At 44.1% G+C, this 26,844-nt stretch overlaps 1 protein-coding gene across 7 annotated transcripts in view; it reads right to left on the reverse strand.

The window, feature by feature from the left end:
* Nucleotides 1–26,844, reverse strand: part of Ranbp16 (Ran-binding protein 16) — a 180,261-nt gene that overhangs the window by 72,006 nt on the left and 81,411 nt on the right. For 5 of the 7 annotated variants that reach the window (XM_075877168.1, XM_075877164.1, XM_075877166.1 and 2 more), the window contains 5 exons: nt 22,581–22,592; nt 19,123–19,341; nt 10,795–10,876; nt 7,711–7,910; nt 248–336 (listed from right to left, as the gene is read on the reverse strand). In XM_075877168.1, coding sequence (XP_075733283.1) covers nt 248–336; nt 7,711–7,910; nt 10,795–10,876; nt 19,123–19,341; nt 22,581–22,592 — 602 coding nt within the window. The remainder of the gene's footprint in view (nt 1–247; nt 337–7,710; nt 7,911–10,794; nt 10,877–19,122; nt 19,342–22,580; nt 22,593–26,844) is intronic. The other 2 variants (XM_037427078.2, XM_075877165.1) reach the window with 1 other exon arrangement.

The raw sequence follows: 26,844 nt of genomic DNA on the forward strand, positions 1-26,844 counted from the left end.
GTTCGTTAACAATATGTAATCACGTTGCCGTCAGTTAAACAGGAATTGCTAGAAATGGAGCTACGCAAAAGGTCACCATCATGCATACATTCAGAACGAGGTATAGGAAAGCACCACAATACACAATCCCATCTCAGCTTCAAATCCATGAGCTATCAGGACTAATACCTTGAAAACAATTCAGTGTGCAAAACTGCTAAACAGTGCATAAGAACTGTGTACACATGTGCATGACAAAAAAGGATACATCCATTCAAACAGCATCATATAGCTAGTTTTCGTATTGAAGGCGAACACCAGGCCGCGCAGGTCACGGGCAAGACCAATCAACATTTTCTGAAAGAAATCAGCCAGAAATATTTGGTTGGTTAGCTCCCACAGATGCATACACATACATACAAACAAAAACACCAAGTTGTAAGACCTTTCAGTGGACACATCAGAATAGATCTTTGTTCAAAACATAATGGTATCGTTCCTGGTCACTTTTGGTACATGATCAAAAGTAAAATCAAAGTTCACAAACATCTCGTACGGGTGCAATGAAGCCTATGAAATTTATGTGAAGAAAGCAATTGCACGGCTTCACTGTCCAAATTTAACATGGCCTCACGCCTGCCTATAAAAAAACACAGAAGTAATTTGTATACTGTAGTTGTAGGGGTCAGCAACCTACCGTCTGCAGGCTGCACGTGGCCCGCGAGCCAGTATTATACCCCTGGCCCAACATCAGAATCCACCCTTTCTCTATATTGCTGGTACAGTAAAACCTCGTAATAACAATTTGGGACATAACAAACTAATGGATATAATGAAGCAATTTTAATTTTCTTTGAAATTCCCATAGATGCGCATGTATTTAAAACCTCATTTTAACAAAACGAAAATTTCCTCACAATGAATATAACGAACCATTCTTCGTCCGCAATAAGCGTTTACTGATCATTTCAGTATACGTCAATTCAATATCTTATAGCACGTGACAGTTTACGTCTCATCACGGCTGTGGTAATTTAAAACTCGTGCCTTGCCCTCCCCGGGAGCCCCCTGCCAACACACGTGTGAGAGCGAGTCTTCCTGCCTCCCCTTTGCCCAGGAACTAATGGACTCGCCAGCACAGCAAACCGTGTGAGCATGCGCATCACCCAGCCTCCTTTCTCCTGTATAACTCGTTGACCCGCCCACACATTTGACCTCCTTCTTCCCTTCAGCTCCACAGTGGAGATTGTGGCTTTCTTCCTTGTCATTTACTGTAGAAGAGCAACACTGCCTGTATCAGTTTCTGCCACTTAACAGGAGATGGACAATTGCAGCAGCAAAGGTAAGCGCAAAAATATAACAATCAAGCAGAGGTCATCAATGTAGAGAGCCGTTCAGTCAAGCGGGCCACCAGGCCCAGACGTCGTGAAACACACTCCTTGACGGCGGGGTTGTGCCTGACTGCGACACTTTCTGCATGTACGTTGGTGCCGATGCTGAAGCGGTGACAACCAAAAAGTTGTCAGATGCGGAAATTGTGCCCGCGGCGACGGGTGTGCATGACGACAGGGACGAATGTGTCGACACCCCGGAGCCTAATATTGGTGAACCCGACATACCGAAGCTCGCACAAGCACTGCATGCGATAGACCTGCTGTGCTGCTTCTTTTGTGGTTACGGTGACGGCGAGAATGGACTCGAAATAACTTATGCAGCTGAAAAAGCAGTCATCCGCGTGAGGAAGGGCCTGCAAAAGTCTATTAAGGACTATTTTTCATCGTAGTGATTTGCCAACTGGTGTGCTGAATTCGGCGAAAATAAAGTGCATTGTTCTTTGTTATTTTGCTAATTTTTTTCCTTTTGACGGCTGTTTTTCTCTGCACGGCGAGATGCTGTGATATTCATTGGTGTGTACATTCTCTTGCTGGCTAATTGTCGGTAGAAATGGATACTGACTATAACAAACTAATGGTTATTATGAAGTAGTTACGAATTCCCTTCAACTTCGTTATAACGAGGTTTGACTGTACCTATTTGAAGGTAGAAGTGACAATTTTGACCACGAATGGGGTTTTCCCTGGTAAACAATGTTTGTAAATAGCAACCTTGTGACAATAAGAGTGCTGCAGCACTGCAAATACCCCGACTTTTCTTTTGCCACCAACAATGCCCCACCTCCCAATTCGCCATGCTGCCCCCGCTGCGTCAGCTTCATTCAACAAAGAGGCCCTCCGCCTGAAAAGGTTGCCCCGACCCTTGCTGTAACACATCAATTTGAGCAACCTAAAGATGTTTGGAATGGCAAACAATACAACAGTACACAAAAACTAATGTTTCCTTAAAAGCCTAAAACCTTATCGTAAAATTTATTGGCCCAAAAACCAAGCATGGCCAAAGAGCACCAGGCCATTGGTAGTGTGCAGCACAGAATGAAAGCAAATATGTGAATGTGGCTTGAGTGTAAATGGGACTAAAAACATTCTACGTAAAGTGTGTAACTAACATATAGTGAAACCTCAGTGATACAAATCTTGAGGATAAGGAAAGATATTCGTATCACTCAAAATTCATATAACCAGAAAACACGGAAAAACGCAGCAACATGAGCAGGTCTGAATGATTTCCAGTAAAGCTTCTAGACATCTGCAATCATACTTGTATACTTGTAAATATATGGCGGATGTGCGGAACCAGATGCGCTGTGACCCGAGACTGTAAGTAGCCCCTTCCTAATCTTAGTTTCTTTACCTTAGGCCCGAGTAGGAGCTGACCTCTTTCCAAATGCTGGGAAAACATGCCTGGTTGTGTATGACGCGTACGTCATTTATCTCGAACTGTAGCTCCTTTTACAAACGACAACCCACCATGAAATTAATTAGCTTGAACTAATGGACTACTCTTAATGTGCTGTAGAATTCCACTCGAAGTATCCACATATGTTGGACCAGACTTTTGTTTCACAGGAATTTTGCTCCTTCACCAGAATGTGCAACTTCACACTATAATTTCAAGTCCGAGGTTCTTTTGTTCAAATGACAACACTTGCAAGATAACCAACGGAATACGTGCCATATTCAAAACTCATACATATCTTCAGCCACATATTATTCACTCCCTTTATCACACACATATTCACAGCCATCTCTTATTGCATATCAGCCTGGGGCAACACATATTTCACCCATCTCAACCAACCTCAATGAATACAAAATCAAGCACTTTGTCTGATAACATTCAGTCATTTCTTAACCCATTAACTGGCAAGATAAGAAAAAAACAGTAGAAACAATTTTTTGCTTATTTATTTCTTCTTTAGAACCACCAGAGAACCACCAAAACAAGTTTCATGATGCTTCTTGAAAAACTAAATAAGTTAGTGGAGGTCAATGATTTTGTTAATCTGCCAGTTAACGGTAAATAGGCGGGGTTTAAAAAAAAAATCACAGCATATCCACAGAGTGAATGATGATGAGTGGGGCGAAACGTGCATCCGTGCTTGCGCCTGTCCATGCTTCCCTCTGTTCGTGCTTTTGCCTGTCTGTGCGTTCGTCTGTCCATGCATCCGTGCTTTCGTTCATCCGTCTGTATGTGCGTCCGTACTTCCATGCTTTCGTTCTTCCATTCTTCCATTCAGCCAATCGTTCTTGCTGCTGTCCACCCAGCCATTTGCCTGTCCGTGCTTCCGTTCATCCACTCGTTCTTGCTTCCATCCGTCCATCCATCTCTGTGTATGTCTGTGTGTCCCTTTGTCTGCCTGTCTGTGCTTTTCCATCAGTCCGTCCGTCACTCACTCTAGCACATTGTCCATGCCCCACTTTCCATAAAAGATGTCTTCATCCATTCCTGCAAAGAATAAGATCAGTGAGTTCTACGAAAATACACTTGCGTCGTTCCACTTTGAAACACACGATATTCCTGGCACAAAGTTTTCATGGGGAAAAACTACTCGGTATATTCATGGTTCCGACTGCATACGCAATAGCTTGTCTGGTTTATTTGCGATGAACATGTCACAGAATCTAACAATTACAACGCTAAAAGTGCGTGACCCGAAGCGTGCAGAAGGCATGCTATTCTACAATGCGCGTAGTGTTCCACAACCCTTGCCTGGCAGCTCAACAATATTGTGGACCGCGGTAACGGCTGCTCCCTCAGCGTCTCAACTAAACAATGCCATGACATTCACACCATAGGTTCCTCATACCTCCTTCCAAGTATTTAAAAAATCACTATTTGCTTACCTTGTTGGAGCTCTTGGAACGTGAGGCAGAAATCCGTCGCCGCGGAGAAAGTCAGTGAACCGCACGTGCTACATTCTTGTCAAAAAAGCATGCATTGGCGCTCTCTGTTGTCTTATTTACAAACTAGAATCAAGAGCACATGTCCTTTTGCCGCTAAATTTAGCAAAACATGCTCACATTATGCGTGCATTTTGAACAGGAGTGGTTTTTTTCTTGGGTCTAAAATATTGTTGATCTGCGGGTTAAACGGTTAACCAATGCAATGCCACTTTATCAAAATTTAAATATCGATCCTCTTCATCAACTATTTCAGCTGAAGTTATCCATTGTTATGTATAAGCTTTTTCATGGTATTGTACATATTGATGGCATTATCGTGGATAACCTCGTAAATAACGTTACTAGGTTTTCCGAACTGGATAACTGTCGTCTGCCTTAGATTCGCACGAGCTACGGCAAGTTCACCACCACGTTTATGAAAATCAAGCTATGAAATTCCCTTCTTTACATCATTAAATCATCAACAACGGAACATGCATTCAAAAACCAAGTAAAGAAATACTTTTTGCAACAACTGTCTTCATCCTAGTAAATTATTTTTGTTTGGTACATGTTATATTGCTTTTCTATTATGTATGGTAAATTTTGATTGTTTCTTTTTTCAGTGTTACCTTTTCCTTTATGTTTGTTCACCATATAAATATTTTTGCTTTTGTATTTATTTTCACACTGTTGATTTTTTTTTTCTCACCGAAGATATTGTAACCACTGAATGATGTATACCTTCGCTTTTCGTTCACATCTTGTATGAGAACCCCCCCCCCACACACACACACACATTTCTTACCTTTGGGGCTCCTTGAGTATTACAAGTCTTGTACACACTTTTTTGTAAACTAATATTGTCGATATTGAATAAACTTTGAACTTTGAAAACGGTCTAGCAGAGAAAAGAGTGCAAGTAATGAATTACTGTATTTACTCGCGATTTTTTTTCTTAAAAATCGAACCAAAGTTGGGGGTGCGTTTATTATGGGGGGCAAATTTTATAAAAACTTTTTCGGGAGGACCAAAAAATGCGGAAACGCAAAAAAAAAGTTACGTCACTTAACCTTTCGCAATTGACATACGTGTACACCGTTTGGAAACAGATGCTTCATTGCACTTCCCTTATCTTCAGTTGTTGAAGGTGCTATCTTCTGCAAGCTGTCCCTATGCAGCCCGCACACTTCATAAAAGCATTTCGGGGCTTCCTTTTCTCGCAATTGTTTAACCTCAACAGTGGTATCTGATGCGATCTCGAGGGGCGGTCAGAAGCGTGCGCTATGACGTACTTGTCTTCCCACGATGAGCGCTACGACGCCGTTGACATTGCACCAGGCTACCCCCGAAGCATGAAAAAAAACTGTCAATAACAAGATTAACGAGAAAGTACAGCTGCCGTTTCGCTGTTCACATGAGAAGTTACTGCAGAAAAGATAGCCTATATCTTGAATTCCATGAAGTACATGCGGATAACAAGCATGAAGAGCAAATTGCAACCGAAGCCAGAATCAGGGGTGCTACCACATTGCAGAAATCATCATGATCTTTTCTGGGTGACAAGCGATTTTTTTCTGGTTAACCAGAAACCTGCTACACGATGGCGACAAATGGCCTTTGCAGACAGCCATGGCGACAGCAAACCCTGTCGTCGTTGCTTGAAAATCACGGGCATGTGGATGGGTATTAACATTTCATATTTGCATGAAGGGGCCGGCGGTTGGTGAGAGAAGTTTCGTGACTTTTGCTCGCTGTGTGCTTATCAGCTGCGATGTCTCTACACTTGCACCGTTCGTGAATGCCGCTGTGGCACATGGATAATAAAAAAAGACGGGACGTGCGGCACGCAGATAGAATACGGCGCATGGCGGCGCGTGGCAGCGCGCAAAGGGGGGGAGGGAGCGAGCCGCGGGGGCCCGTAATAATAAAAAAACAGAAGAGATCCAACGAACAAGGAGGCGCCAGGTGTTGGTTAGTGAGACTGCAGTGGACGAATGTAGGGGATGCGTTTATCACGCGGAGGAAAAAAAATCCAGATTTTGATGAATGAAGTTTTGGTGAGTTTATTATGCAAGTGCATTCATTACGCGAGTAAATACACTACTTGCTTCTGCTGCATTAGTTGCGTTGTTTGCCATTGTTTGCCAAAGAAGATTTATGAATTTGTCTTCTAAACTGCGGGATTGCACAAGTGGAAGATGGGAGAGCCCCATGTGAGCTGCTTATGGCCAGAAAGCTGACGGGACGACTGCCCGATTTCGTGGAATGCCAGACTTTTGAGGTTAAACACACACAAGCAACCCGATCAAATCACCCACTACCACCACTGAACGAAGGTGATTGAAAAAGAATTTGCAGAAAAATAATAGTAGGACTATAAAAATATGGGTCGAAAACCGCTCGCACTTCGATCCTATAAAGTCCACAGGGAAGATCGAGGCCACCTTTGTTGAAATCACGAACCCCTGCTAATGACCCAAGATGATTTTAGCAAACATCATACTACATATGACGACTGGAAAGATTCCGCAGCAGTGCAGACAGAGAACATAGGGCACGCTTTATACGCCGACGAGCCACGAAGTGGACAACGGCAGGACAATGGCCACACTGGAGATATCACTAGGCCCAAAGCCAGCCGCCCCGTGGTCCTTATCAGCTGCACCAAAAGCCGGTCAGACGTCAGGGACTCCTTCAGAACTTCCCGCTGCAACAGGACTATTAGGGCTCAGCTATCGAAGATGAACAGCCACCCATCAGCGAAGAGACTGGTGTCAGCCGTAGTGCAAGGCCTAGGAAAGGGCCCTCTCATTTCGCCTACAGAAAAGCCTTTAAAAAAATTCCTTAAATTCATATTATTCTTTCTGTGCTCTTTCACAGAAATGGAGGTGTATTGGGATCATGTAGCTAGTCTAGCAACCATGAGGCTGGCAGGACTTATAAAAGGGAAGACGCTACAACAATAAAGCACTTACGTTATGGGTCTTTTGTGTCTGCCTGTCGACGCACATGGAGCTTTTGATCAAGATAACCAAGAATTGAAACTAACTAGAGTCTAATTATTAAATGGATGTCTATTACATTAATAAAGAAAAGGTGACTATTTTACAGAGATATTATATTGAGGTTGAAGTGTACTTAAATACCAATGTGCACTGAAGTTGTTTTGAGTACTGGGAGTGATATGCCCCACTGTCCATCGAATAATCAAGATTTCAATGAAAACCCACCTGGAAAGAAAACTGTGAAAAGAAAACTTTAGAAAAACTGAAAAACAATCGGCTATTCGATTGCCAGCACGAAAAGAAACTTCTGCTGTTCTATCAAAAAGCCAATTCATTATTTCACGAAAATGAGACTGTATAAGTCAAAGAGCAAGGCATCATAAAATAATATACTCAAGCAATTTACTTAAAAATCTTGAGTTACCATGGCTCTGAGCCTTTACCTTGGCCTCGTCGGCATTGAACAGAGCAGAATCTGCACTGGCCAGTGCAGCACCAACAGCTTCAAATGCAGCAGTGAGGGGCCGCATGAATTGAATGAAGCGTTCCTCATCTTCACCCAGCTCAACCATAAGTAGTCGGCCCAAGGAGGTGTAGAATGTGGAACGGCAGCGCATGTCCATGCCTCTTTCTCGGCCTCCACCTGCAGAACGTGAACACGATTTCTGCACCTTAATTTTGCGAGTACCAAGCTAAAACTGATATTATCTCTTTGGTTTCATCTGCATCAACTCAATATAACAAAAGGTTGTTCTAGAAAGTGCTTGACCATACAAAAGCCACAGCTTAACAGATACAGCTATGGTTTTGAGCTCGTACAAGATGGTAGAGCTACTCAGAAGGCTACAGGCAGAAAACTACAAAATAACGCTGGTCAACAAAGCAACGCCGCTCGCGTGCACGGGGGCTGAGCTTGTTCGGGCACGTCATGCGAACGTCACCTCTTGGTCAGATGCCGGGGAGGGTGGGAAAGAGGTTTGGCTTGCGAAGGCTACGCGGAGGAGCAGCAAGGGTTTCGAACTCTTCTCCTCTCACCCTCGTTTCGTGCCGCTTCAAAAAAACCTGTTTTCTCCGCTCGTAATGAACCGATTTGAGAAATTTTTGTGGCAAAACGTTCCTCATCAAACACCCAACAACTCTCACTGTCTAACTAAAATTCGGCATGGGGCCTGGTGAGTGGCCCTTTAACAATTTTATTAGACAAAAGTGATTCAAATACATACAGCTTGGCACAGCTTGGCACTGCAGAATATGTGACCATTACATTCACCATATTAGCAGGTATCCAAAAAAAAGGCTCATTTTTATGTCAGACCTGTTCATAGCTGACTTAACTGCATTACAGGTGTGCAAGCAGAACATTTTCACTTGCTTAACATCTCATTCGCGTCGAATAAGCTGCCCCAACACAGGCATATGAAGAATAACAGTGAAAAAATAAGGCAAAAAGCTAATTTGAGCTACTAGTGCAACTTCCCAATTCAAATAAAAACTATAACACACAGTATCTGTACGTGTTATGTAAAGGCACTACAGTTAAACCTGAATATAACGAATTGATAAATTCCCGGCAAAATTCATAATAAAGAGGATTTTGTTATATGCAGGTACGTGCGAAAATTTGGGAAATAACGTACAAGTTACACAAAGGTGGGACAGAAGGCAGAGCTAACCTAAAACACTTACTTAGCCATAAAAAACTGCGTTATTACTGTGATAGCATTTATATGGACACACTCGGTGGGTTTTTGTCATCGCCACGATGTTCCGTAACACCAGTCTAAATTGATAACATGTCCCCACGCACCGTAACTTTCACGAGTGGGTAAAAGCAAGCGAGTGCTGCTGAAGCTGAGATCAAATGAGTCGGCTTATCTCTATCACCTGGAAGGAGCACAAAATAACATTCCCCGGCACGTTAGAACTGTGATCGAATGTTCAAACAGAGAGGGAACAACCAGTCTTAAGCGAGCATGAAAAAACGCGAGAGGGTGGTGCTCAAGTGGCAACAATGAACTTTGATTTTATGGGCGGTTGCAATCGCTGGCGCGCGTGCTATCTCAGCAAGTATACCCCTGCCTTTTCAACATGAAAAGACTGAGTGAAAAGAGCACTTCTCCATGGAGCAGCGATATTTGCTCACACCAGCGTTTGTGGTAAAAGTTCGGCAATGTCGGATCCAAAAGAGTTGGCTGCCAAACTTACTTCGTGTAACATAACAATTTTTTTTGCTATCGGGTTCACTGCATCGCATTCAACACGCCGTCGTGTGGTTGCCACAGCTAATTGCGAAGGCTACGATGTTGCGAACTCACGGCCTGGCACAAGATGGAGGAATTTAACAAGTCGACCTCCGAAGATCTGTCCCAGTTGTCTCCGAGAGTTTTCAACAGCACCTAATCTGACATACCCTCAGCAGTAACGACACGATTGTTCGCATTTAAAAACAAAAAAAAAAAGACCACAACATGCGTGTGCAGTGAAATCATGCACGCGTGCACGGCATCAAAAACGAAGGGCGAACGACACGGATACCATGAAAAACTATTCTGTAAAGCGCCCTCGGTATGCAGCGTGGCCCCACATATATGACGCTAACTGAAAATGTGGCACTGCCAACGTAAAAATAGGTGGTGGCTGCTTTCTTTTTTTTTTTAAGGGGGGGGGGGGGGGGCAGATCCGCGCATGCGCCCATGGCGGCAACACCGGCTTGTGGGTCGCAGGCCCGCCGCTTTATGTTTCGGTGGTGGCGAGGCACCCGTGGAAGATGCATGTGTGTACCAAAATGACAAAATCCTGGACAAAATTCCTACATTGTTCGTGGGAAAAATTCATTATATCAAGGTTGTCTCTTGCTGTTAATTTGTTATATAGAAGTCACAAATATATGTGCTTCTAAGGAGCAATCACAGGGAATAGAAAAACTTTTTTTATATCGAGGCATTCATTATGTGGAGATTCGTAATAGGCAAGTTTAACTGTGCCTGTCTTTGTGGGCCTACATATGCCCCTCTGAGCACTTGAGGCAGCTTTCACTTGTGGTTGTAGACAGGACATACATGTCCCACTGATCAACAAAGGGCTAAGAAAGCTGCAACACTAAATACCCTGGCCGGGCCCAAGTTTTTTCATGGCACAGTAGAGTAGACTCTCAGTAAACGGAAATCTGTTAAACGAAACCACTGCTTGACTGGAACCATTGTCTCTACAATGCTTAGTTTTGGACTTGTATTTTGCACCCATGTTCACCTCTCAGTAAACGGAACTCCTGTTATATGGAACACATTTTCCCGGTCCATTCAAGTTCCGTTTAGTGAGAGTTTACAGCACGACTGAAATTTTATCCAAGTTGAAGTTTTATTAATCATCAGTTTTCACACAATAAATAAACATCATTACTCTGCTACAGAAATATGGCAACGTCTTTGACACACAAGCAGTTAGCTCACGTATGTCTCAATTGGCAAACCTTCAAAAATAAAAACCGACTTGGTCCCCCAAAGAAAATTATCATAGTAGGCACGCACCAGCAGTTCCTGCTGCACTTGAAGTTGTAGGACATGGACTCCTGTTGTCACTGTTGTGGCCAAGAAAGGGGAAGTGCTCGCTCTGAAAGAATGTGAACCCTTCATAAAATGCACAGATGAAACGTTTTCTAACAACCACAACAAACAATGCAGACATCATGAATCATGATACACAGTTAACATTGAATGAGCTGCTTATGTTATAGAGAGGTGATGTTACTGCACAGTAAGTCTTCTTCAACACACATTCCTGAAGATCCTATATTTTCCATGCCACAGCAGCACTGATCATTATGGAAATATAAAACGGATGATGCAAGCAGCATCACAGTTTATGAGAAAATGATGCAATTAGCAACCACTACTGCCAAAGACACTATAAACAGGGCTAGCTGGTGATGGAACTTCATGGCAAAACGCATTGTTTGTGGCACAGAAAGGTGATGCAATGTGTAACTAGTGGCCATAAAGAATATTTTGCTTCATCTGTGAATCTATTTAGGCTCCGAACTGTTTTTTTTTGCTGGTTCTCAACCGGTGGCCGATGAAAGTTCGCCATAGCGTTCAAGAAAACGCAATCGAATTCGTTAAGGCACAAAAAAATCTGGTCTGCAAGTGCATCAAATATGCGTTGGAACGCTTCTACACGTGAACGTGAGCGGAAGCCAGGGGTCAGAAATAATAACTGTAAGTTTATTTTTGCAGGGGTGTTCTCGCTGCTCAAATGCTACTGGATACTGTTTCGTTGTTGGTTCCTGCGATGCCAGCAGCTCTGATAACAGCAGCATGTACAGCTATGATCAGTAGAGGCAGATCGAATACACCAGGTTGGTCCTTCGCTGCTGGCCAACACTGAAGGACCATATCACAATACGTAGCGATCAGAAAAACACTTTGTTTTTGTGCCAGAAAGCAAGGTGTCTAGAGCTGGAAACGAAGGTATCAGAGTTTAATTAGGAGCCATGCTTGAGCTGCAATTGCTATCAGTCATTCCAAAGTGCATCCAAAGACTGTTATGACATTTTTAACCCATCTTTTTGGATTTGTGCCATGTGAAGTGTATATGTAAACACATAAAAATATATGGAATTTTCACTGTGTAGTTGTGTTTTTGTCACTAAAGGCACCTTCTGCTGTTTTGCCATTATATTTACTCTTTCTTTGCTTTTGATTTTCAGTAGTTCGCATTAGTTGCACAGATGGGGGAGGGGGTAACGACCTACATTCCATTCCGACCTATACAGTTAAACTTGGATATAAAAAAATTGATGAATTCCCGGAAAAATTCATTATGAAGAGGATTTCGTTATAAGCAGGTTCAGTACGAAACTTTGGAAAATAAACAAGCAAATTAAACAAAAGAGGGACTAAAGCCAGAGCTAACCCAAAACACTTATTTCACAATAAAAAAAATTATGTTATTATTACAATAGCAATTATATAGACACTGTCGGCGAGTTTTTGCCGTCGCCGCCATGTTTCGTAAGAAGTCCAAATTGATAACATGACCCCGCCCGTCATAACTTTCATGAGCAGATAAAAGTACATGAGCGCTGCTGAAGCAGAGATCAAATGAGTCAGCCCATCCCTATCACCTGGCAAGTGCACAAGATAACATCTCCCGCATGTTAAAACTGCCGTCGAATGCTCAAAGAGAAAGTAAACCACCCATCTTGAACAAGCATGAAACAACGCGGAGAGGGGAGATCGAGTAGCAATAATAAACTTGGATTTTAAGGGGGGTGGCGATCGCTGGTGTGCTTGCTATCTCAACGAGTATCAGTGCGGTTTCAACGCAAAGGAACTGTGCGAAAAAAGCACTTCTCCCTGGAGCGGCCGTATTTGCTCACACCAGCATTTCTAGGAGTTTCGCGACATCGGATCTACAAGAGTTGGCTGCCAGCCTTACTTCTTGTAACATTGCAATTTTTTGCTATCCCGTTCATTGCATTGCATTCAACACACCGTTGTGTTGCCAGAACTAATCGGCTAATTGCCAAAGCTACCAGCCTGCGAACTCGCGGCGCGGTGCAAGACAGAAGCGCGTGAAGAGTCAACCTCCAAAGATCCGTCGTCACCGTGGTCTCTGAGAGTTTTCAACAGCGCCTAATCTGACATTCCCTAATCTGACATTCCCTCCATGGTGAGGACACGGCTGTCCGAAATTAAGAAATAAAGTCACAGTTTCAGTGCAAGGTCGAAACATTGAATGGGATAACAAGAGCTTGGAATGTAACACTGAGAACAGCAAGCAGATTGAAACATGCAGCGCGCTGCTCACGCACCAATGACACACGAAAACAACTTACACAGGACTACCGTAATTACTCGAATCTAACGCGCACCTTTTTTCCGGTTAAGCGAGTTCATAAATCGCATGCGCTAGAATCGAGTACGAACAAAAAAATTACGGTCAATCTATTGCCATCGGCAAATCCAAAATGGCCGCCCCCTACGTGCGTCGGCATGGCGCGTCGGCCATTTCTGCCTATGTATTTCCCATGTGCGGCACTTCGTGCATGTGCTGAGGAGTTCGTCATCTAGTAGTGCATTAGCATCGACGGCGTGCAAGGGCCGACTCCAAAAACTCGAGTGCACCACGATGCCGCTTTTAAAAGAAAAGTCATCGCGTGTGCAGAAACGGACGGAAATCAGGCCGCATCACGGTCGTTCCGAGCTCCCGAAACGTGCGTGTGGGACTGGCAAAAACAAAACCAGAAGATTGTCGACAGCAAAGCTTCACGCAAAGGCTTCAGTGGACCACAGCAGGGTCGGTTTCCGCAAATTAAAGAGCTGCTCGGCGAGTATGTCTTGAGCAGCGAGCGGCACAGCGGCCCGTGACGACAAAACTGCTCCAAGTGCGGGCTATGCAATTAGTCCTAGAAAAAGGTCTAATGCGAGCCAGTTTAAAGCGAGCAGGTGCTGGCTAACTAACTTTATGAAGAGGAAAGGCTTTTCCCTCCGAAGGGGAACATGCATATGCGAAAAGTTTTGCAGAGGAGCACGATGAAAAGCTTCACAGTTTTCAGAGGTTCGTCCTAAACTTGCGGCGCAACAACGGTCACCTGCTTGGGCAAATCGGGAATGCCGATCAGACGCCTCTTTACTTCGACATGCCTGGCACCACAATCGTCGAGAAGAAGGGGGCGAAGCAAGTTCGCGTGCTGACATCGGTCCACGGTAAAACTACAACGACGGCAATGCTCTGTTACACGTCAGATGGGCACAAGCTTCACCCGTACCTCATATTTAGATGGAAGACGCTCCCGAAAGGAGTAGTTTTTTCGAGTGGTGTGATTTTGCGGGCCAGCGAGAAAAATGGGTGCGCGTTGCAATCGATGTCTTAATTTTTTTTTTGCGGTGGAAATCGGGTGTGCGTTACAATCGAGGGCACGGTAGAATCGAGTAAATACGGTACAGCGAACTAACAACGTTTACCACTCGACACTTAACGCACTGCTTAAACAAAAACGAGGCACTAAACGTCATCACAGGTGCAGATATGAGTGAAAACTAACAAGTGCCCCAGCAGCTGTTACTTCACTCTGTTTGAAACACGCACTCTTTTCGAAAATGGCACCTACCCAGCGAGCGAAGTGATTTTTGTGCTCCCACCAAATAAATTCAATCGTTCCGGTAAAAGGCGAAGGCGTGCGATTCTCCCCACAGAAGGGTAAACGCACGCACACAAGCATCTCACCCCCACCCCCCATTCGCAGGGCAAAGTATGCGTGGGAGACACTAGCGCGTCGGCGCATCGTGACGAGCTGGGCGCTGAGCGGGGGCAGCTTTTTTTTTTTTAGTCTTCATATGTATAGACACGTGAAGCTATATATATATTGAATCCCGACGGCGGCGGCGACGGCACGAAACTAGCCAAGACTGTCCATATAATTGCTATTCCAATAAAAAAAAAAAAGCAAAGTTGAACAACGTCGGGGACCACATCATGCGAGCGCAGTGAAACTCCGCACGCGTGCACGGCATTCAAAACGAAGAGCGAACGGCACGGACACAGACACGGATGCAGCGGAAAACTATTCGGTAAAACACCCTCCACATGCAACGCAGCCCCACATATGTGACACTAACGAAAAGCATGGCACTGCCAACGCGCAAAAATAGTTTTCTTTCTTTTTTTAATGGTTTGGAAATCGTGGTGGGGTGTGGGGGGCATACTTGTTGATGCATTCGTGGCGGCGAGAACGGCAGCAATGCCGGCTCGTGGGGTGCAGGCCCGCCTGCCCGCCTCGTGCTTACCTGCGCACAATAATGAGGGCTCGCTCTCGCCTGGTACGCCGTGCATGCCTCCGCCGATTCGCGCTTCGTCAGGGGCGGGGCAGCCGCGGAAGATGCACACTCGTACCAAAATGCCACGATGCGGAGCGAAATTAGTAGATTGTCCGTGGGGAAAATGCATTATATCAAGATTTTTTTCCCCCGTGTTACTTTGTTACATAGAGGTCGCAAATAGATGCGCTTCTATGGAGTAAAGGCGGGGACTAGAAAACGTTATATCGAGGAATTCATTATATTTTAACTGTACTCCAGTTTTGAAAGTAGCTCTATATTTTCAAGTGGCAGTGCCGAAAGAACCGACACTCACATGACACAAAGTTTCATTTGCTGTCACAGCGGTAGCATTCCTTTACATTTACGCTTGTTGTGACAAAGTTTGAGTTTTCAATATGCAGGTTAGTCTAGGGGTTTCGACACGCGTGACCTCGACACTGTTTTCTGTCAGGATCAGAACCAACTGGCTGACCTCTGGCTGTCTGGGAGATGCCAGATGTTGAAAATTGAAAAGTCCCTCTATGTTTGTTTGAGAAATGAATAATTTTGTCCTTGTACCTCAATAAGGGCTTGCCCAGCTTCAATTTTTACTAGATTCAGAACATATGTTCGTTTCCCATGTTTATTCGAAAATATATCAACAAAGCTCCGCTGTACAAGCCGCATGTATTTGAAGGAAGGGGTTTGACGACATACACGACGGAATTTTCACATTACTCATTTCTTGGCCAGACAGTGATATTTATCAAACCCTCTAAACCTCCCACGTCAATTTTCGTCTACACCATGTTAAGGAGGCCATCACGACAGCAACCAGATGCAGGCGACTTGCTAGACAGATACATCGATATAAACACTCAAATTCCATTGGGTTCTCTAAGGAATGCCTTGTGTTTAATACGCACTTCAAAACAACTTGGGATGAGTGCTGAATGTGAAAAAACGAAAATGGATGTTCTAAACATTTTTGAACAAATGCTATGGTATGTTTAACATTTGCGAAGTCTACATCAAGCTGGTATTTCAGACAAGTATTCAATATACTGTACAACTTTTGTTCAAAAGGGCTTAAAATAGCCATTGTTGTTTTCCTGTGCTCATTCCAGGTCATTCTGACGTGCTTATTTACTTTGCAACTCTCTCAATTTAGGCTAACTGTGGCTCCGAAAATGGCATCTGGAATTTAAAAACTACATTTTGTGCTAGAAAAATTATTGCATATTTGAAACAAGCAGAAAAATACAATATTACCTCGTTAACTCGAATTCACATACCTCGAAAAATCGGCTAAATCGAATTTTCCGTGGCACCGGAAATTTTCCTATACAGCAAAACATCGTTGATTCGAAGTCACTGGGACCGTGAGAAATCTTCAAAATAAGTGGGCTTTCTAATTAATAAAACATACAAAAAATGGGATGCAAAGAACTTAAAAATATTCAAAGTATAATCAGTGCTAGTCGTTAGCTTTGCTGACTAGTTCACAACACCAAGGATTATATTTTACAGCAATACAAGGTCACAGTTTTGCTGCAAACAAGGGGGAATGCCTCGCTCTTGCAATCACAAAAAAAGAATAAAAATAAAATAAACGTTTCCGTAATCAACCGAAATGCGCGTTTGCGAAAAATAATACATCTACTCTGCAACACAGTAGTGAAAGACGGGCAGTGTGTCACCTGCTTCTCGCTGCATCAGCATGTGCTGATGAGACTATTCGCCCATTCTTCCTAGTGAAATAAAGAATTTCATAATAGGCACTGTGACGAAATTCGCGATCTTTTGGCTGGAAAAGATGATCAATGAAGTGTTCGAACCAAGTTTCTGAGGTAGGCGTAGCAGGCGAGAATTCCGCCAGCAGTGCAAGTGTGCAAATTGCTTGAGCAACCGGCACTCGTAGGTTCGCACACATCACGAATTCCGCCAGACTATCCTTTATTAATTTCTTTATATTCCCAGAAAGAATGGGTAAATCTTGATGCACTGGCGTTGCAAAAAGCATGCGACATGCTGCCCGCGCATCACCACTGTATTGCAGTGAAGCATGTTTTGTTTTTCGCAGGCGCACATTTTAGCTGGTCACGAGACGGCTTTCTCACTTTTTTTTTACAATTTTATTTCTCGTGCTAAAAGTACCAAGGCTTGGGTGTTTCAGCTGCCACTCAGTAGTATCGCTACAGTACATTGCCTAGTGCATTTTAAGGGCTGTCGTTATCGCGGTTTTGCGGCAAAATCAGGATCAGAAATTGGTACACTGCGCCCAAAGTTTTCCAATTAACTGCAATGGTGCTGACCTCGAACTAAAAGCGATTTTGAAGTAACCAAGTGCGAATTGACGAGGTTTTACTGTACGTCCCATGTATATTTTCCCTTTATCTTGAGGTATTTTTGGATCAGATTGCGGATAACTCGAAATCTTGACTGGGAGTGGAACAAAAATTCCGCTGTGGGACCATTTCACAAGATTCGCGTGATGCTGCCACGCCTGCAGTCCGTTTTTGTTTCTTTATTATTTAGCAATGCCTGCCACTACGTCCATGCTTTCTGCAAACACAAAGTGCGCGAAGTTTCAGCCCAGCGACATATAAACTTTGTCAAGCAACCCTGTGGCACATCATGTGACACATGTGCTGAGCAAGAAGGCCCTCTGCCCATCGCTTGGCGTAGTTTGCTTCGTTTGCTTTGAGCAATGCCCGTGATTTTCCGTGAAGTGTGATTTCCATTCATCTGCACAAACTGAGTGGTACAGATTTTTTGACGACTGCGAGGAGCGGCAACTTAGCGTGAGTACGGCAAGCATGGCGTCAAACCAGTGCAAATCGCCAACACTACAAAAAAAAGGTTGCCCTAATAAAGGAAGTGGAGAAAGGAGGCCGAAAGAAATCGAGCATCGCGCCAGAATTCAGCATCCCTTTATCTACGCTTTCAACTGTGATGAAAAACAAGAAGGTGCTGGATGGACTTCAGCGGAGCTTCTCTAGCCAGCGGAAGCACGTTTGAGGGTCAAAGTTCGGAGACATTGAAGCAGTGTTGATGGTATGGCTTCGATTGATTTGTGGGGTTTAACGTCCCAAAACCACCAAATGATTATGAGAGACGCCGTAGTGGAGGGCTCCGGAAATTTCGACCACCTGAGGTTCTTTAACGTGCGCCCAAATCTGAGCACACGAGCCTACAACATTTCCACCTCCATCGGAAATGCAGCCACCGCAGCCGGGAATCGAACCCGCGACCTGCGGGTCAGCAGCCGAGTACCTTACCTTAGCCACTAGACCTACGCAGCGGGGCTAATGGTATGGCTTCGAAATAAGGTCGAGTGCAGGGGCGGGGAAAATCGACTTGTGCGATGCGTCAAGCAGCTCGAGAACACGTCCCTAGGCACGAGTACGACCGCAAAGCAGATGAGCATTAAGCCGTTTTTCTCTAATAAATAAAATGGCAGTAGGGCAAAACTCAGCCGGTTGAAGTCTTTTGTATGTCATTTTTTTCTCTTTTAAACCTGCACGAAAGCTGAAGAGCCAGTAAGTAGTACCAATTTTTCTGAAAAGCCCTTATTTTTAGCGGCAATTAGCGCAGCTTTGCTCATCTCAAAAGTCTGTTCATCTCGAAATTCTCCCTGAATTTTACGACTTCGAGTTAATGAGGTATTACTGTATACATAAACTCATCGAGTTTTATTTAAATTGATACAGAATATTTAAAGTTTACAGGTACAGTGTCACCCTTTTAAAACAATTTTCTTATGTCTATAGTAACAAAATGTAGCACAATGCAGTGCAGAGATAAGGAAGCAACAGCAAAGCCTTCAAAATAAAACTAATGCTAAAGCAAACACGTATATGCAGAATGCTGCATTCCTACCTTCCTTTTTCTCTCTAACCTCCATCTTTACTCCTCACCCTTCCGTACTGCAAGGCGTTGACCCCTGCCTTTATGATGGGGGGCAGAAAATAACATTTGAAAACTACTACTGATCATCATCATCATTATCCAGATAAAATTAAAAAGCGGGAAGGGGCAGACAATTAAACTTACGGTATGATTGGAGAGCATGAACTGAACTTCCTCCAGTTTCACCAATTTCCTCACTGATGAGTAGCCAACACTCAGGTCACTCAACAGCTGAAGTGTCTTGCTCACAATAGCATCACTGTAGCTCCAATACTTCAAGTTGGTTATAATTTTACGAACAAACACACTCAGCACCATGGAGTCATCTGAGAGACCAAGGACCTCTGATAGACGACGGTACACCTGGAACAACAAATTTCACAGCATGAATTGCAAGTCACATAAAAGCAGACACTGCCAAATATGTGCTAAATATGCAGCTATGATATATAATTTCTCCGACAATGGTCAGGAGCAGAATTCACATCAGGGTGTCTATAGAGTTGACCATATTCAAATTCCTCGAGTTTTCGAGGTTTTCCTCAAGTGTTTTTTTTTTTTTTTAAATCCCCCGAGTGATATAGTAGAACTTTGTTTTATGTCATGACTGGCTGACACAATGTCCCACATTGCTGTCACTCCGAAAAGCATGTTAAAGAACAAAAAACTTAATCCACTTTCAGTTAAAAAAAAAAGAGAAGTAATACTTATTTCCTTCAAAAAGCAATAAAGGTGATACAGTAAAACCCCGTTAATTCGGATTTCACGGGACCGCAGAGAATGTCTGAATTAACCGAGGGTACAAATTATCGCGAGTACAAATAAAACACTTGAAAAATGTCTCCTACACCATCAGACTTTTATTTCTTAAAAAAGTCTGTGATCGCGGTTTGCTTCACGGACGCAATGTGCGACGAAGGCACAATTTTGCGAAGTTCCTGCAGGTGGCTTAGTCCGCACACACTGTCAGAGGAAAGCATGCATATGTCCTCCATAATGGCCAATGCATGCGTAGTAGCCTTCGTCATAGAGCGCCATGAATGCTCGTCAGCATCACTTACGTCCTCGTCTGCCAATTCCCCTTCGTCGTCCAAGACTTGGGCGACGATATCCCTGTCGGTCACTGTGCCGGCCACGGCAACATTGCGGTCAATTATGAAGTAATCGCCCAGGGGCACATCAGCTGGCATGATGCTCACATAGCGGCCGTCTTGCGCTTCGCCGGTTTCCTCATCGGCCACCAACCTCGTATCAGCAGCGTCGTGCTCGAAGCCGCTATGCCTAAAGCAGTTTGCGACTACTGCAGGCGGTGTGTTGTTCCACATATATGTCAGCATGTGGATTGCGCTTAGCAGGCTTACTTCGTACTGCTTTCCTGACTCCATGCAGAGTAACATCCGCTCTAGTACCTGTTGTCGATAGCGGCTTTTCACGATCTGTATGATTCCCTGGTCCATCGGCTGCAAGGAAGCCGTTGTGTTCGGAGGCAGGAATAGCAGTTCAATGTTCTCGAGCCTAAACGCCTTCGTGTGCGCACTACAGTTGTCTAGTACGAACAACGCCTTCAGAGCCTTGGCCGCAAAGCGGCGGTTCAGCTGATGCAGCCAGGCTTGAAAGAGTTCGGAAGTCATCCAAGCCTTTCCGTTGAACCAGTAGTTGACAGGCAGCTGCTTAATATTCTTAAAACACCTTGGCTTCGCAGCCTTCCCGATCAACATCAGCGGCAGCCGCTCTGTGCCGGTCATGTTAGCAGCCAGAAAAACTGTCACGCGCTCTTTACTTCGTTTTGCACTGACGCACGGGTCCCCCTTAAACGCAATAGTCTTGCCAGGCAGAGCCTTATAGAACAGCGCTGTCTCATCAGTGTTGAAAATTTTGAAACAGAGAAAGGTGCGTGGATAGTCTAGACCACCAGTCCTGCACAACACATTCGTCAACCGCACCTCTTCCACCTCACAGGTTGCGGAACACCAGCCCGTGTCGCTTCTTGAAGCGGTCGAACCAGCCTTCCGACGCATTGAAGGAGTCAATATTCTTGATCACCACGAACTTCTCTGCTTGTGCGCAGATAAGGGGGCCGCTCAAGGGCAAACGCGCATCGTGCAAAACGGCAATCCAGCACAACAGCGCTTCTTCTAGCTAGGGATGCACTGCCATTCGAAGCCTCTTCTTTTGGTCGCCAAACATATCCTCGTCATACGCTTGCATAATCTGCTCTTCGTTCTTCACGTTAGTGCTCAGCGTGCTTTTCTTCACATTGAACTTTTTCATCACTTTTTCAGGAGATGCTCTTGCTTGCAACGCCTTCAATATTTTCACCTTCAAAGCCAAATCCTTTGCTTCGTACTTCGCCCTCTTTGTTGTGGGAGTTGGGGCGGTTGGGGCCGCAGGAGACGGAGGGGAAGCCATCCCGGCGTCACTCGCGCGTGCACGAAGTAGACAACACAAACACACACACACACACACACACACACACACACACACAAAAAAAATGCACGGTGACAAAAACCAAATAAAAACCCACGAACTTTTCAAAAAACAGAAAACAGTAAGACTGCAGATGGCACTGATCGCGTACAGATAAAGCACACTAGAGGTGAGCGATCCACCTCAACCGTCACGCAAACGTGTTCGACGCGCAAGAAAAAAGGAAAGGCAAATCCGTAGGTTGCCCGTTGCTGATGACAGTAGCGATGCACTGCCTTCCAATGTGGTTGTTTAAACCACCATGTCCATGTGGTTTTTTTGGGGGGGGAGGGAGGGGTGCCTCCAAGATGCACTACCCATGGATGAAGTTTTGAATCTCAGAGGCCGCAATCCAATCCCAAAGTTGTTTAGGTGCGCTGTCGATTTGGCCGGCAGAATCCACTGCTGCTTCTCCGTCGTGACTCGACCACGGTCGGGTGTTCGAATCAACCGAAGCCCGGCCAAATTTGTCCGAATTAATGAGAGCTTTCAGTCATAAAACAATGTACATTTTGGACCGGACCAGATGCCGTAGCCAAATGAACCGAAATTCCGAATTAACGGGGGTCAAATTAACGAGATTTTACTGCAGCAACAAATAAGAAACTGGTAATCAGAAACCAAGTAAGGCTACCAGCTTACTAGAGAACTGCATTAAGCACAATCTCTGCATTGCATGGCGTTATTGTTCACGACTACCGGAAGACTCTGCTTTCAGCTCACTTTGAAATTCAAAGCATTGCTGTGGTTCCTGCCACTTTGCTTACATGGTCTCTAGACAGTACAGAGAGCGGGAAGTGGTGGCTGTGAAGGAGAAGTATTTCATGCAAGCCAGAAAAGCTCATCCTCTCCGTCACTTCAGCCAGCATGACCAAGACTTTTTATTACCGTTGAATAAAATTGCAGCTAATATTTCCTCATTAAAACACAAGTTCCCCAAAGTTTTCTTTTTTTTCAAGTATTCCCATACTGTTCAATATCCCTGAGAATTCCCAGTTTTCTTGGTTGTCCCAGTTGGTAGACATTCTGCACATAATTAAAGAATGCTGGACATGCTTTGTTTGAATTTAAAGAAGTCACCTTCACTTAAAAGCCTACTAGTTACCTACAGAAGTAAAAAACAGTAAAAGACTTACAATAGTCACAGACTGAAACACAGAAAGAAATGTCATATCAAAAAACATATGGCAAACCAGATCACACCACATTTCCTGTCATAGCAGTAACAGAAGCTTGCTCAAACAAATACGAGAAAGCTAGTACACTCAAACCCGCATATATCAAACTCATGAAGAAATGGGAAAGAAAAGAGAATATATCACACAATTCAATACAAAACACTTAAATAATCCACCATACTTTTGTAGTTTGGCCTCGAAGCACTGGGCTACTACACAATAAAACAAGAGTGGCAGCTTCACGGCAATACGTGGAGAAATTTTTTTATGCTTTCAATATTCCTCTGTTTGTAGTTGGGAGGGGGGGGGGGGGCACAAGTTGTATTCAGGGGTGGGTAATATGCAAGAAAATACATTAGCAATGTAAAGAGCACCTCAATATCTTCACACGCAGCTGTGTGTATCCATTGGGTGCGAGAAGCCTCAGGTCTTGGCCCTGATGTTGGCCTTGTTCTTCATTATATTTACCATGCTTTTCAGGTGCTGTATGCAGCCACGAGGTCAGACTACTTTCCGTTCAACTGTGTTGATAATCACCAGCTTTGCGGACACAGCTGATTTTATGGCAGCCATCATGTTAACAAAAAGAGCGGAGAATCGCAAGTGAATGGCAAACGTACATGATGGGTCAATGAGAAATTATGGAAGAAGGCACGTGGTGGCAAAGGGTTGTTTCTTCTAGTTTATTCAGCAGCATGTTGCTCACTCTTCAAATGTATCCAGGGAAATCTCCTTCCATGAGGAAGGAGACTTGGTGCATTTTACACTTCCCGATGTTCTATGTGTGAAGTGTTCCGACTATTTTTATTTTATATAGCCGGTTATTTTCTTGTGCTTTGAAAATAAAGCATCGCCAAGTATGAAAATGGTTAGATATAAAGCAGTGGTTCTCAGCTATGGATGTGTCGGGGACCCCTTGTGGACTGGCGGAAGTGATGGGGGACCCCTTCCAGTGGAGGATTAGGAGGGGGGGTATGTAGGTAAATTAACACAACTGGAGCGTGAAGCAGGTGCCTTTTATTGCTACCAAAAACATCAAACAAACATGCCACATCACTTGATTTTGGACAGTTCATCAATTTGTGGCACAGTCGCGCTTGAAAAAAATAGAAAAAATAGAAAACAAAAGCGGGTGAGGGTTTTGCGGATCATAAAAATGGCTTTGCAGACCCCCTTTTGAGAACCACTGATATAAAAAAAACAGCATTTACCAGAGTTCGGTACGATCCAGCTTGAATGTATACTTCTCTTTATCACCTTAACCTTAACTTATCTTGGCTGTACACAAGCAGATTCACAGCAGTGATAAAACTACATTATTCTGGAAAATTTCAAAAGGAATTAACTATTATTCGTCCACATATGCATTGTCAAAGCAATGGTGCTACGGCTGTGGATGTAATAAAAAAGCGATAATGAGGTCCTATCAGAATTTTTGTCAAAATACGGAAATCCCTCATTATAACAATGAAATTATGAAAAAATTTGTTATAAGCAGTATTTCCCCATAAGTGACCACTCGCAAAAAGCTGAGGCAGTCAAGGTTCAAGTGCACTAAAACTGAGGGGAAGTCAAAACATGATGTGCAATAAACGCTTGTTAATTCAGATCACTGGGGCCATGAGAAATCTTTAAATTAAGCAGAATTTCAAATTACCAACACACAAAAAGTGGGATGCAAGGAACTTGGAATTATTCAACGTAATTAGGGCTGGTCGTTTGTTGTGCCAGCTAGTGTGTGGCTCCAAGGGTTGTGTTCCAGCAATACCTAGTCCCAATTTTCTCGCAGACACGGAAGAACAGCGGGCCTCGCTGCTGCCCGCAAGGAAAAAAAAAAAGCGCTGTTGCGATCTACTGAAAACATCTTCACTGCAACACAGTAGAGACACGCGGGCAGCATGTCGCCTGCTCCTCGCTGCGTCAGCACGTCATTGTTTAACCATTCACCCATTATTTCTGTTGAAATAGAGAATTTAATAACGGCCAGTGTGATGGAATTCTTGATGTGTTTTGGCTTGAAAACATGATCACTGAAGCTTGCAAACTTAGCTTTCAAAACAGCCGCTGCTGGCAAGAACTCCTCCAGCAATGCAAGCGCGAAATGGCTAGAACAATTGCAGGTTCGCATACATCCCGAATTCTGCCAAACTCTCCTTTATCAATTTATTTATAATATCAGAAAGAATGAGTAAATATCATGACACGCTCACGTTGAGAGAAGCACATCTTGTTTTTTGCAGGAACACATTTCAGTTGACTATGAGACCCCCCCTCCCCCCTTTTTTGCACTAGAAGTAAAGAGACTGGGGAGCTTCATATTTCAGCTGCCATTCATTAGTATCGCTACGTTGCATTGCCTTGTGGCTCTAAAGGACCAACGTTTCCGCAGATTTGCGACAAAATCAGGATCGGGAATCAGCACATGGCATCCAAAGTTTTCGAACTGACCGAACTAATGCTGACTGCCGCTTGAAATTATCCGCTCGGACTTGCATTGCAAAATACGAGGCCACAAACATATTTGGAATTAAGTAGTACTTAGAAATAACAGAGTTCAGATTAATGAGGTTTTGCTGTATTCCGCGAAATAAAACCTTATTGAGGTGCAAACAGTTTCTCCTCCAATATGACTAATTATTGCCTGAGTCTGTGGTCAGCGTCCTTGCATTCAACTATTTCACAGCATTCGTAGGTACTCCCATGTCGCCACTCTACACCGCTTTTTTTTTTTTTTTGACGACTAGCTCTTCATTCTCATCGGGGCTACCAACAGTGTCAATTATCCCCACATTCATCGCTGCAGCAGCAGAGCCGGCCAACACGAACTACTCAAGGTGGATTTCTACCTCTTGGCAAGTAATTTTTTGAACAGCCTCACACATCAGATTGGTGCAAGTCTGGTCATCATCAGAGTCGCTGACAACATCGCAGGAAAAGCTGGGGTGTGCAAGACAGTTGGCGACCTCCGAAGGCACGAGTTCTTTTCATGAAAATTTTAGCCAATTGATCACACCAAGTCAATGTTGTATGTTTTTCTGGTGCTATATACAGTGAGCATGCGCTACGAAAGAGCCTAGCAGAGCCATTTATCGCTGTAGACCACAAAAATACACGCCAGGGGCACCTAATAAAGCCCTTTGAATAACACAATCACATGCCCGGTAGCATGAGACCAAGACATGTGCCGTCAGAGCCAAAAAGACGGAACGCAGTGGCCGATGCAAAAAGTTTAAAAATATTTTCAAGGAATCTCACTTTCTTCATGCGCGCTCGTGATAGCAATACAGTAGAATCTCGATAATATAATTATGGTTAATCCGATTTTTACGATAATACAAATTTTAAAGTTGTTTCAGACGGACTACATTATATAGAATGCACTGTAATTTGGTGTTATATGAACAGTTTTCTCAGTCATCACGGATGATACGAAAGCGAGATTGGCTCAAAGGGAGCAAACGCAGCAAAACTCGCCCCAATTTCCCTCACTTCGCTGCCTAAAAGTGACCGGAGCACTACGCCGCGAGGCCAACACGAAAAAATAAGTCAGCGACCAATTTTGCCATCGCATGATAGAAAGACACCTTTCCACTTATCGGCTTTGACTGCACCAGCTCAAACCACGTGATCTGAACAACCAGCTCCTGATTCTACATGATGACAAAGGCTTCGGCGTTGGCTCGTTTCAGCGCAATCGGAAACTGCCGGTGTGCAGCACGACAAAGCTGTCTGCCTCGACAAGGACGCGTTCACTGAGGGCCTGGTTTCGATTACAATCACCGAGAACACTGGAAGTAGAAGAAGGTGTCAGCAGCGAGTCGGCACGCCCCTACTTGGCTTTCCTTTGCACAGCTGGCTGAATCCGTCGCCGCCGCTGCCAGTATGTCCGCTCGTGTCATTTACCTCCCAAAACATATGAAAAAGTGCAAACTGTTTCTTTTCAGAGCTTTGCATGAATAATTAGAACTCGGCACGAAATTTAGTGCTCAAGAAACGGATAAAATGGCTGGGGCATGTGACGAGAATGCGAACGTTTTCAATGCACACAGACATGGTTTTTGGGCTGTTCTGGCGTTCTCACTTTACTTCTCAAGTGTGAATGCTCCAGAACCGTTTTTTTTTTTTTTTTTTTTTTTTTTGCGCTTGCTTGGCTGGTGGTTTCCCGGCTGTGTAGGCAGCGAAGCAAGTGAATTTCAGGTAATTTTTCCGCTCTCCCTCCATT

This window comes from Rhipicephalus microplus, chromosome X (genome assembly GCF_043290135.1).
Source record: "Rhipicephalus microplus isolate Deutch F79 chromosome X, USDA_Rmic, whole genome shotgun sequence".
In the NCBI taxonomy this organism is placed as follows: domain Eukaryota; kingdom Metazoa; phylum Arthropoda; class Arachnida; order Ixodida; family Ixodidae; genus Rhipicephalus; species Rhipicephalus microplus.